The 12,555-nt window shown below is 46.2% G+C and overlaps 1 protein-coding gene across 6 annotated transcripts in view; it reads left to right on the plus strand.

The window, feature by feature from the left end:
• Nucleotides 1-12,555, plus strand: part of ADAMTS10 (ADAM metallopeptidase with thrombospondin type 1 motif 10) — a 38,625-nt gene that overhangs the window by 14,288 nt on the left and 11,782 nt on the right. For all 6 annotated transcript variants that reach the window (XR_008917350.1, XM_056822039.1, XM_056822036.1 and 3 more), the window contains exons 9-15: nucleotides 461-566; nucleotides 1,387-1,533; nucleotides 1,977-2,118; nucleotides 8,111-8,218; nucleotides 8,625-8,770; nucleotides 9,116-9,179; nucleotides 11,818-11,920. Coding sequence is in view for 5 of the 6 variants with exons in the window: in XM_056822039.1 (XP_056678017.1) it covers nucleotides 461-566; nucleotides 1,387-1,533; nucleotides 1,977-2,118; nucleotides 8,111-8,218; nucleotides 8,625-8,770; nucleotides 9,116-9,179; nucleotides 11,818-11,920 (816 nt within the window). In the remaining variant the exon portion in view is untranslated. The remainder of the gene's footprint in view (nucleotides 1-460; nucleotides 567-1,386; nucleotides 1,534-1,976; nucleotides 2,119-8,110; nucleotides 8,219-8,624; nucleotides 8,771-9,115; nucleotides 9,180-11,817; nucleotides 11,921-12,555) is intronic.

A 12,555-nucleotide genomic window follows, 5' to 3' on the forward strand; every position in this document is an offset into this window, starting at 1 on the left:
CTTGAATATTGACTCTGGTGAATCACTGAGTCTTTCAACTGGTGTCCTTTTTTTATTTGACCTGCTTCTTATGGTAGGCTTGGCAAAAATATATTGATAGCTTTCTTGATCAGATTTCTAAGACTCCAGGCAATTTTTTTTTTTACCAGCTCACATTAGAGGTATTCCATCCCTGACCAAGATCTATATGTCCAGTTGTAATCCAGACAATTATGCAAAAGAACATCCCAGGTTGGGGGAGGGCTTAAAGGAAGGGGCAGGAATGTGTCCTAGGCAAGGGGGATGGGACAGAGGTTTGTCATGGATTGGAGGGATGACACCCTGGGTGACAGGGAGAGTTGTTTCCTTGGGGTTGTTAAGGATCAAACAATGCTCAAAGGCTGACTGGTCAAGAAAGTCCTGTGGTCTGTGAAATGCCCCTTGACCAGCCTCAGGACTGCAACTCAGACTACTTCTTTAGGTCTGGCCCCCGTGGGTGGGATGTGTGAACGGGAGCGGAGCTGTAGTATCAATGAGGACATCGGCCTGGCCACTGCCTTCACCATTGCTCATGAGATCGGCCACACGTGAGACCACTGGGGCAGCGGGGCTGAAGAGGCAGAAGGGAGGGAACCTGGAGGGATAGTAGGGTGGAGGATAAACAAATGAGTATGCCTGCAGATACTCTAGAGGCTAAGAAAAATGGCAGAGCTCTTTCCCCTCATCTTAAAGCATTAAGTAATCTTTTCTTCTCTTGCTCAAGGCTTCCACCAAGTTTCCCCCTTCAGAACCTCCTCCATTTCCTCCAGATTCCTTTTATTCCTTTCCCTTCCTCTCCTTTCTCCCCAACAAGGAACAGTGGCAATACTGATTGACCACACAGGAACTTTCACTACAAAAAAAAATTCCCTATTAATACATTTCATCGGCATGTTCTCATATGAGCAAATATATCCTCCTGGAGGAAACAAACATTCAATGAGATCTCCAGGTTCTGATGTGATATGAGCATTTCTTTTCTGTTCCTCACCATGATCTGTTAAAGAATAATCCACAAAAACCTAAATGGCAAAACTTAATTCTGAAGTTGTAAAATGAAGTTCCATTTTTTTCATCTGTCCAAATCATCTCTTTTCCAACCATTACCCCTCAGAATTACTCCCAGGTTCCTATTTTCTTTCCTTCCTTCCCCTCCCATCTCCTTCCTTTTTCTTTCCTTTCCTCTCTTTCCTCCCTTCCTTTCTCCTTATCCCTTCTCTTCTCTCTCCTTCCCTCCCCCCTCTTTTCTCCTTCCCTTTCCTTCCTTTCTTTCTCCCTTCACTCTGTTTCCCCTTCATCTCCTCTCCCATACCTTGGTCTCCCTTTCTCAAGGCAAGGACAAAGGCAAGTAATGCCCTCACCCCCCAGGTTTGGCATGAACCATGATGGGGTTGGAAACACATGTGGTTCCCAGGGCCAGGACACAGCCAAGCTCATGGCTGCCCATGTCACCATGAAAACGAATCCTTTTGTGTGGTCGTCCTGCAGCCGTGATTACATCACCAGCTTTCTGGAGTGAGTGAGATGAAAAATCAGCCCCTCATCTCCCCTGTCCTGAGCTCCCCTATCACAATCCTTTCAACTGCTTCAGAAACATCCCCTGGGATAGAAGATGTGTGGGGTGGTGAGGGAGGGAGAAGAGATGTGCCAGGCATTGTGCTAAGGAATTTATAAATATCTCATCTGATAATATTTGGAGGGCAATTGTGTGAGTCCCAGATCTTCCTTTTGTATGATTAAACAATCTTGGTCACCTGGAGCAAAGGAAGTCTAGATGACATCTCCAAAAACTGGGGAGCCCCACTGTATTCCCAGCAAAGATGGGTTTTCTCCTGAAACCTCAATTCCCCAGATCTTCCCTTGGTACCCCACAGTCTTTATCCCAATCTGCCCAAACCCTGGTCTTTAGGTCTTTCTTCATCCCTTCCCAATGACCTTTGCTCTCTGACCTCTCCCAGCTCTGGCCTGGGCCTGTGCCTGAACAATGCGCCCCCCAGGCAGGACTTCATCTATCCCACAGTGGCACCGGGCCAGGCATATGATGCAGATGAACAGTGTCGCTTCCAGTACGGAGTCAAATCCCGCCAGTGTAAATACGGGGTAGAGAGCCTTCCTGCTTTTCTCTGGGGTCCTGAGGTGGGGGAGGTGGGGAGTCAAGGGAGCAGGGAGCTTGGTACGGGGCGGGGGGATGGAAAGGGGCAAAGGGGATAGTGCCAGTCCACCCTTCCTTCCTGTCTGCCCAACCCTACAGCCTCCATAGCCTGGCTGTCCAGGGCAAGAGGGAAGGAGACTGAGTTGTTGTTATAATCAGGAAGTCTAGGACAATTGATCTGTGAAGCAGGAATGTAGGAGCTGTTGCCAATAGCCCTCACAAGGGTACCAGCTTCTCTTCTCACCCCAACCCAGAAGCTGACTTGTAGCCACTATACAGTGTCCCGTATGTCTTAAGGATATATTAAAACTTTGGGGACATGTTGTATAAAAGCAGAACTAGTCCAGGCTCCTCAGCCAGTGTTTCTAATCTGGCTCTCATACTGCAGAGCTGATTGTGTTGTCAGGAAGGAAGGCCCAAGAGACCCAGGTGAGACTTCCTTGTGGTAGAACAGTAGAGACTCTAGGGAGCCTGGCTTCCCCTGTGTCCCCATATTTGTGTTCCCTTGTGTCACTCTGCTGCTTGCTGCCTGAAGTCTTAGGGAAAGATTATGTCAAAGGGCTCGACAGTAGTGATCACATTTGCCAAGCAAGGGAAAGGAGAGCTTTATTGTCAAAACTTTCTAAGTCTTTCCCTATTTTTTGGTCTTGCTTGTGTTGGAGGTCATGAAATCTTGGTTCTCAGAGGTTGCAGGTTCCTGACATACATGGGAAATGAGGACCTCTGAAGGGTCCCATGGACACAAGCACAGACTCTCTTGTGCCATCCAGTATCTCTAAAGACACCATCAACTTTTTACCTCCAGCTACCTCAGTAGTTGCAATAGCTCAAGAGTGCTGAGATGCCTCTGTGCCCTGAACAGTGTGTGTATGTGTTGGGGCAGGAATAATAAATATTAGGGGAGGATCCTCGGGGATGGTGGATAGAAAGGAATGCAAAGGAACCAGTAGGAGACAGGAGAGGTTCTGAAGGGAGGTTGGTGGAAGCCCTGAGCAAGCGAGGAAAAGAGGGGACAAGGGAGTCTCAGAACTCGTAAGTTAGCCTAGGGAAGCTAGACAAGCAAAAATTCTCTAATCTTAGCCAGATCCAGTACTTCATGACCCCACCTTCAACTAAGCCCAAGCCTCAAGCTTCCTCCACCAGTTATGCTGGAGAGAGAGAAGAGCCACAGACATCAGGGATGTCTTCCTTATACTATTCAAGGTAGAATGGTATGACCAAGAGAAACCAGATCCTACTTCCATTCTTTTCCTCCCTAGGAGACTGGTGGGCTATGCTCTGAAATATTGCTACCTCACCACCCCCACAATCAATATCTCTCTCTCTCTCTCTCTCTCTCTCTCTCTCTCTCTCTCTCTCTCACACACACACACACACACACACACACACACACACACACACACACACACACACACACATAAGGGAAATGGTTATAAACTGGAGGATTTAAATCATGAAGAGAGCACAGTGAGGAAGATGCATTTGCTTAGAGTAGTGACTATTAAAGGAGGATCCTATTAAGATGGTGAATAGAACCCAGGAATAATGAGACCTGAGTTCTAATCCTATTGCTGTCACTGGGTAACCACTGGCTTTGGTTTTCCCACATGTGAAATGAAAGGGGTTAAGCTCTAAGCACCCACCTGGGTTTGATATGCAATTATCCTATAAATGTGGAGCCAAAACAGAAGAACAAACTGGAGATCCTGGATTTTAGCTCCAGGGTGCCAGGGAGATGCTTTAGGTTTTGGAAGACATTAGATGGCATGGAAACACAGTTTTCATTTTCTGGGTAAGTTGGATAAGATTTTGAGGAGAATAAAGGGAAGAAGACTAGAAAAAAAAAGCTATTGCTATAACTTGAGTGAAGTGCTCAGGTTTGTATGAGCATTACATTCATCCATGAATCCATTCACCTGTCTATTCCTATGTCCTTCTGCACATCTATTCATTTGTCCACCCCTCTCTGTTCATCAGTCCATGAACCTATCATCTCTCCATCCATGAGATACTTCCTTTCATCCATCACTCGATTCATCCATCCATCTATCCATTGTTCTCTTCCTTTCATCCATCCATCAATCTGTTCTATCTATCCACCTTTTATTCATCTACCAATTGCTATATCTATTCTCTTGAAGTCTTACAAACTGACCTGTAACCAGATGGCTAGGTGTTCATGTAGATATTAAACATAATATGTTACCTTCTGTTGCCTAGTCATGTATTGAGCTGTGCCATGGGGAAGAGAAATAGAAAAAAGATCTAGTTAGTTCTGCTCCGATTCAGGTTAAGGAAGGTTAGATTCAGCCACATGATAGGTAGCTCCACTGGTACACAGCCAGATGGCTCAGCCTCCAAGGAGAAGAGACTCTTTACTCTGGATAGATTGGCTCAGCTCTGCCAGAATGCTCTCCAATCCATTGGAGCCTAAAGCTGCAGAGTCCTAAATCTCTCTTAACTGCACATCGACATTTCCTGGATTTTCTTTTTTGGTTTCTGGCCTCAGAAAATCCCCTTCTGTCTCCTTGGCCTCACTCCAGGCCTCTTCACTCTTGGCCTGGTATGCTTCTGTCCTGATCTCTAACCTGTTCTAGCCTGTTCACTCTGGAGAGGCTTATGAGGCTGGTTATTTGAGGTCAGACTATAGGGAATGCATGCTTATGGTGTGTATGAATGGAGGTAGGGAGATGGGAGAATAGGGCCATTTGTGTACTTCTAAGAGACTTGAATTGTGTGAGCAATAACCTGGCAGTGAGATGTAGTAGAAAGCACACAGACTCTGGAATAAGAGAACCTGGATTTAAATTCTAGCCTGGCTACTTACTACCTGGATAGGTCCTCATACAAAGCCCTTTTTAAATCTAACTCATTTCTTTTTTTTTTTAACCCTTACCTTCTGTATTATAATCAATGCTGTGTTTTGGTTCTAAGGTAGAAGAGCAACAAAGGCTAGGCAATTGGAGTTAAGTGACTTACCCAGGGTCACACAGCTAGGACATGTCTGAGACCACATTTGAACCCAGGACCTCCCATCTCTATTTGGCTCTCTATCCACTGAACCACCCAGCTGCCCCAATCTGGCTCATTTCTCCTTCTCTATATGAGAGGGTTGAATGGGATACACTCTCTCTGAGAGCCCCACATCTTTTGATTTGGCCTATTCTCACCTAAGCTGTTGTCACTTCTAAAAATATTTTAGACCTACAGTGAGAGGTCTGTGACAATGCCATACTACCATCCCCCCAAATTATAGGGCTGGGGAGGGCAGAGAGAACAGAGTAAGGACAATGAACTTCCTACTGCCTTCTTTCTCCAGAACACCACTCTAACTTGGCCAGCCCTGGGTGCTGCTCTCTCCTTTCTTTCTCCAGTAGTCCTCAGTCTTCCTTTTCTGGCTGCCATTACCTATTCTCATTCCCGAGTTTCTCCTTCCCAGCTCTAAAAGGTTTCTTGGTCTCTCTCTTACTCTCCCCAGCAGAGGACAGACACGAGTTAAAAATAATAATAATAAGCCCTAGAGAGTTTGTCAAATCACTAGGTGCCAAAATCTGCCAACCAAATTTCTCTGCAGTCCTTGCAACATCTGAAGGACTGACTCAGCCTGACCTCCCCTAGAACATGTTTTCCCTTTTATCTTCTGGAATGCTGATATTCCCCCATAGGCTAAGAGGCAGTGTGATGTAGGCAAGGGGTGGGGGGCAGGGGGGGACAACACTAGATTTGGACTCAGAACATGGAGTTCAGATCTCAGCTTCCCCTCCCTAGGCTTCATTAAAACCAGGGAGTTGGACTCAGTGACCTCTAAGTTCCCTTCCAGCCCCCAATCCTAGGAGATCATTTTTCCCAAAGGAAACATCATCCCGCTCTTCCCTTCCATTTCTTCTCAGAGACATTGTAGGCCATTCCCGGACAGAGTGCCCCCTCACAGCCTGGCATAGGTTAAAAGCATTCACTAGTCCCTTCCAGGAACTCTCTGTTCACTCCCCTGCCAGAACCTGGCCCCCTGCTCTTGCCCCAAGCTTTGGAATCCTTCCCTGTTACTTAGTCTGCCTTGATTCCACCCCCTGGGCCAGCTGGAGCTATGTGTCTCTGCCAGCCCTCCAGGGCCCCTGAGTCCTTTCCTCTCTGGGCCTCACGCCTTTTGGCTCCAGGTCAGAATGGCTGCCCTGGAATCCAACTGACCCACTGTACCAAACTATGTCCCTGCCTGGAGTTCTATCTCCAGGATAGGCCTCCTTCCAAATGACCCCAGTCCCAGTTAAAGTGTTTAACTTCAGTAGATCACTCCACCCCCATTCGGGTGTATATCTTCCATTTCACTAAACATTTTCCCAAGCCCTGCCCTGTCCAGTCCTGCCCAGGGTCCTGAGCCAGCCAAGAGGTACTCAGCCTCGCCCTCCCCCCACCCCACCCCACACATACTCCATGGAATCTACAACTCCAGAATGGGGTCTCTGGTTACTTTCAGATCCAACTCAAACACGCCAGCCACATCCTTTCTTTAATTCTTTCAAAGCTGAAAAAGAGAATGATTCTGAATCAATGTCAGGAAAAACTCTCTAATAAGAAATGGGTTTGGGCTGCCTCGGGAGGCAGTGAGTTCCCCTTCTCTGAGTCTTTGAACAGAGGCTGGGAGATCACTTATTAGGAAGGTGGTAGATGGGATTCCAGGTTAGGAGAGGAGCACGTTGAACAAGATAACTTCTGGGGCTACTTTTGCCTCTGGGATTTTTCAATTCTGGGTCTAGCCAACCCAGGTTCCTTGAAGTCTTTCCTAGAGCCCCTGCCCCATCTTTCTCTTCTCCACCCAAAGGATGCTTAGAGGGTCCATCCTGCCTGATTTCCTTCTAGCCTATATTGATGATAGCAACTTGAGAAGGATGCTAGGGTTGGCAAAGGTGGGAGAAGGAAGATAAAGAAGCTGGGAGGGGTGTGGGGAAAGAGCAGCAGGATGTTAGGAAAATCAATCCAGGGCCCTATGGGGGAAACTGCTCAAGACAAAACCCTTGGACCATATGGTAAGAAAAGACAGGAAAGGGCTAGAAAAGTCATTTGCTTAGAGTAGAAAAGTAAACCATAATGAACTCTGAGGAAGAGAGTGATAGGAGAGAACAAACAAGGGCAAAAGATTCCCACATATGGGCAATTCCATGAAGAATGAATGTATAGAAGGGAACAAGGGGAGGGTCCAAAGTGAGAGAAGAATCCTAGATATACAGAGACCAGTAGGACATAGCCAGCCTATGAGGAGGTTCCTAATGGAGTAGGAAGAACTCTGATTTTGAACTTGAATTCTGACTCTGTCACTTATCACCTGTGGAACCCTGAACAAGACATTTCATTTCTCTGCACCTGAGTTTCCTGATTTATTTTTTTAAACCCGTACCTTCTTAGAATCAATGCTAAGTATAAGTTCCAAGGCAGAAAAGCAGGAAGGGCTAGGCAATGGGGGTTAAGTGAATTGCCCAGGGTCACAAAGGTAGGAAGTATCTGAAGAACCTCCCATCTCCAGTCCTGGCTTTCTATCCACTGAGCCACCTAGCTACCCCTGTTTCCCAGTTACTTGTAAGATGAAGGAATTGGAATGGAATCTCTAAGGGTCCCTTTCAGCTCTTATATTTAGGTCAGAATGAGCTAAGCAAGGGAGTGCAATCAAATGAAGAAGGGTTAGAAATTCGTGAAAGGGTAGAAGCCATATTTAGCAAGATGACCCAGGAAAGGCTTCATGAAGGAGGTAATGGTTAAATCGGGTCTTAAAGGATGAACCAGCAAGGGCTGGAGCTAGAGAGAAGAGGTCTGTGGTAAATTCTGTCTCTTATCCCTCTCCCCAAAGTTGGACCCCAGGAACTGATTTAGGGAGTTTGCCAGGTGCACCAGGATGAGGTGGCCCCTCTCCTAGGAATTATACGGACTCACCTGGACTTCTCCCCTCCCCAGGAGGTCTGTAGTGAACTCTGGTGCCTGAGCAAAAGCAACCGATGCATCACCAATAGCATCCCAGCCGCTGAGGGCACACTGTGCCAAAGTAGCACTATTGACAAGGGGGTGAGTATTTCAATGCCCCTACTCCCACCTGACCCAGGTAGTAGCTTCAGCCTCTGCTACCTTCCTAGTACAGTAAATAGAGCACTGGACCTAGAAACGTGGGTTCAAACTCTCCCTATGACATTTCTATGTGACCATGGGCAATCTATTCATCCTCTCACCCTGATTCCTCATCTATAAAATAGGGCTAACAGTAACTGTAGGGCCTGCCTCAGAAGATTGTGGTAAGGATCAAATGATAGAATATGCTTAGAACATTTGGTAATCTTTAAAATGACATGAAAATGTCAGGTTTATCATCATTGTCATTATCCAAAGGGCACCTAAAGGCTTGGGAAAGCTGAAGGTGCTGCCTGGGGCTTTGGTCCTGGTGGGAGTCATAACCATCAGGACGGTGCCCCTACAGTGGTGCTACAAGCGGGTGTGTGTCCCCTTTGGATCACGACCAGAGGGTGTGGATGGGGCCTGGGGCCCCTGGACCTCTTGGGGTGAATGTAGCCGGACCTGTGGGGGTGGTGTCTCCTCTTCCAGCCGGCAGTGTGACAGCCCCAGGTATGTCAGTGTCTGTTCTTCTGTCTCTCAATCAATCACATACCCACAAAACATCACTGCAGGGTTCTGCTGCCCCTTCCATGAGACCTCCTGTGATCCCTTCATCCCTGAATCACTTATCTTTTCTGTATCTCCTCAGCTCAGGCCTCCCCCAGGGGTAGGAGGGAGGATGCTGAGGGATTAGGAGACACATACTCGTGATAGGTGCCACATGCTCACAATCTCCCTCATTCCCAATCTCACCTTGGAGACCCCAACCAGAAACAAAGGGTAGGGATAACAATCTACACTCATGTCCTCTCCCTCAACCCTCCTCTAACTTCTTCTCTATCTCTCTCCCCAAAGGCCAACAATTGGAGGCAAATACTGCCTGGGAGAACGGCGTCGATATAGGTCCTGCAACACAGATGTAAGTGATGCCCCCTTCTTTCAGCCCTCAACCCTGCTTTCTTCAATCCTCAGAGCCCAGAGTAGGCAAGGGTTAGACCAGGTGGCCTCTAACTCCTCTGCAAGGTGGTAAGACCTGTGTGGCAGTCACATGGGAAGAGAAGGGGCTAAAAAGTCGTGGATGAAAAAATCAAAAGAACTTAGCACCTGATGAGATATGAGAAACAAGAAAGAGGTAGAAGTCAGATAACAAGATTTGAAACTCGAGTGATTTGGAGGATGGCAATGCTGGTAACCTAAATAGGGAATCCTAGGAGGATCCAAAGTGTACACACTGAAATTTCTCTGCCAGCTGAAAAGGAAATCTCCAGTGGAATAACCCAAATGCTTGGACCCTGCTGCTGAAGATTGCTATCAATGACTTGGATGAATGCATAGGATCATAGATCTGGAGGAGGAAGGGACCCTAGAAGCTATATAGTTCTACCTCTTCATTTGACAGGGAAGTAAAGTGACCAAGGACCTGAAGGCAGAAAGCATCAGAAGTGAGAACTGAACGCATGTGCTCTCACTCTGGAGCCCTGTTCTTTCCACTGTGTCAAGATGCTTCTTCTGCCTATTTGTCTGATTATCTGAAGAGGGTACAAATCTGAGAGGAATAGCTAGCATGCTGGATAATAGTCCCAAGATCTCCAAACACCTTAACATGCTAAAACATCAGGCAGAGTCTAGCCAAATTAATTTCATTAGAGACTCTTCTCATTGTCTTAAAAAATCAATTGCATAGGGGCAGCTGGGTGGCTCAGTAGATAAGAGAGCCAGGTCTGAAGATGGGAGGTCCTGGGTTCAAATATGGCCTCAGACATTTCCTAACAGTGTGACCCTGGGCAAATCACTTAATCCCTGTTGTCTAGCCCTCACTGCTCTTCTGCCTCAGAACCAGTAGAGAGTATTGATTCTAAGACAAAAGGTAAAGAGATGAAGAGAATGCACATCAGTTTCACAAGTAAAGAAGTGTGGTCAAAGGGTAATTTGGAAAAGATCTGGGGATTTTGATGGTTTGAATGTTGGATCCACAGTGTGGTAATGGCAGCCCAAAAGAGTAATATAGACTTGCACTGCATCAAGAAAGGCACAATGAGGCAAGTAGGTAGCAAAAATGAATAAAGTATGAGGCCTGGGGTCAGGAAGACCTAGGTTCAAACCTGGCCTCAGGTACTTCATAGCTGTGTGACCCTAGACAAGTCACTTAACCTCCATTGCCATTAACGTCCTTGCTACTCTTCTGTCTTAGAATATACTAAGATAGAAGTTAAGGAAAGGAAGGAAGAAAGTTAGTTCAGAACTTATATGTGACCATATTGCATCTCTCGGTAGAATGTAGACTTCTTGAGGCAGGGACTTATTTTGAATTAATAGTTCCATTGCCCACCAAGGTACCTGGCATACAGTAGGAGCCAAATAAATACTTGTGGATTGGCTAAGTGAACCAGAAAGATGAGCGTACTTTGTCCAAGTGGCTACAATTGAAGTACTGTGCTCAGTTTGGGAACAACATTGAATCAATGAGAGGATGTTCAGAAGTTGGTGACCAGCAATGGTAGAGATCTGGATTATGCTATCTACTCTAAGAATGTTTAATGATGCAGCCCTTTCTTGCCTGCATTAGGCTTTGGGGATGCCATCAACATTAGGAAAGCTCAGCAGGATATGATAGAGTTCAAAGAATATGAAGAGCTGTTGCCTTGAATGACTGGATATATTCCATTTGGCCACAAAGGGGAAAAATAGGAAAAAATGGGTAGAAATTGCATAGACCAATTAGGACTGATATAAAGAAAATTTTCCTGCCAATTAGAGATGGAATGGACCCATATCTGAGAAATGGTATGTCTTGATGCAGCAGCTGGATGGCCCTTTGCCACATATGTTACGAAGAGGCTTCTTGTTTAGGGATGGACCAGACTAGACGGCCCCTTCCAAATCTGAAATTCTCAGATTCTGGTAAAGGAGGGGCAGGAGAGAGAAGGGATAAATAAAAGAATAAGGCCCATTTTCCTGCCTTCCATCTGAAGGCCCTGCTTCTGCATTCTTCAATCCTTTTGTGCATCCACTCCCCTCAACTCAAACACACAGGCATGCATTATTTGGGATTAGAGCCATCTAAGTCATCTGGGGCCTCAGGAGTCAAGTCTTTGTCATATGTGTTCCTTCATCTCTGACCACCATCCCATCTCTGACAATGACTCTCTCTTTGACCTACCACAAGACTTTGCACTTTCCTGGACCTCAGTTTCCCCATCTGTAAAATAAAGGCTTAGACTAGGTGGCCACTGATACGCCTTCTAGCTCTAAATTTACGATTCTCTGATCATCCTCTGACTCCTAGAAGACAGGAAGTTGGCTCTAGAGGTCAGTAATGGTGGAATGGGAGGATTTCTAGAGAGGCAGATTTTTGGCACATTTGTTCAAAATGGAATAGGTTATCTTGGAAAAGTAATGAGTTTCCCATGTTCAAGCATGTCTTCAAACAGAAACTGGATGACCATTTGGAAGGGATGTTGTGGGAGGAATCCTTGCCCAGGTAGGGGGGTGGACTCAATGCTCTTTGGAGTCCCTTTCTGCTCTACTCTGAGGTGTTCTGTTTTCTATCCCACCAGGACTGTCCCCCAGGATCTCAGGACTTCAGGGAGGTGCAATGCTCAGAATTCGACAGTGTCCCTTTCCGGGGGAAATATTATACATGGAAGACATACCGGGGAGGTGAGTGAATCTCTTGAGACAGAATGAAGGGAAAAAAGGAGCCATGGGTAAAGTATGAGTGAAATAAGGAATCTCAAGGGAAAGGAGAAAACTGACGACCTGCACCCAAGTCAGGGGTGGGGTGGGGTAGTACAACAGGAACAAAAAATAGTGACCTTAGCCCCCGCCATCCTCATCTGTAGCATATCTTTTATATAAAGCTAGATGGGAACTCAGATATCATTTGTCCAACCATTTCATTTTTTTAGATAGGGACCGAGACTCCCAAAACCTATATCTAGAGCAGAGATGAGATTGGAACCCAGGTCCTCTGATTCCAAATCCAGTACTTCCACTGCTCTGCTGAATAAAGCTGATAAATCTTAAAATATCCAAGCTGATACTATCAGTTTCCTCAGTAGACCCATGATTTCTTTAGTTTAGGGAACTCCCATGTGAAAGCCTCCTCCAGCCACAAAGGCTGACAATTCTGAAATTTAAAAGTCTGTGTGGATGCGACCTTAGAGGCCATCTACTCCAACCCTTCACTAGACAGACAATAAACCTGAGTTCTCAAAATTAAATGACTTGCCCCAAATCACACAACTTGTAAAGTAGCTGGTTGGCATTTGAAATCAGGTCTCCTGGTTCCAAGT

The sequence above is a fragment of the Monodelphis domestica genome, chromosome 3, assembly GCF_027887165.1.
Source record: "Monodelphis domestica isolate mMonDom1 chromosome 3, mMonDom1.pri, whole genome shotgun sequence".
Lineage (NCBI taxonomy): Eukaryota > Metazoa > Chordata > Mammalia > Didelphimorphia > Didelphidae > Monodelphis > Monodelphis domestica.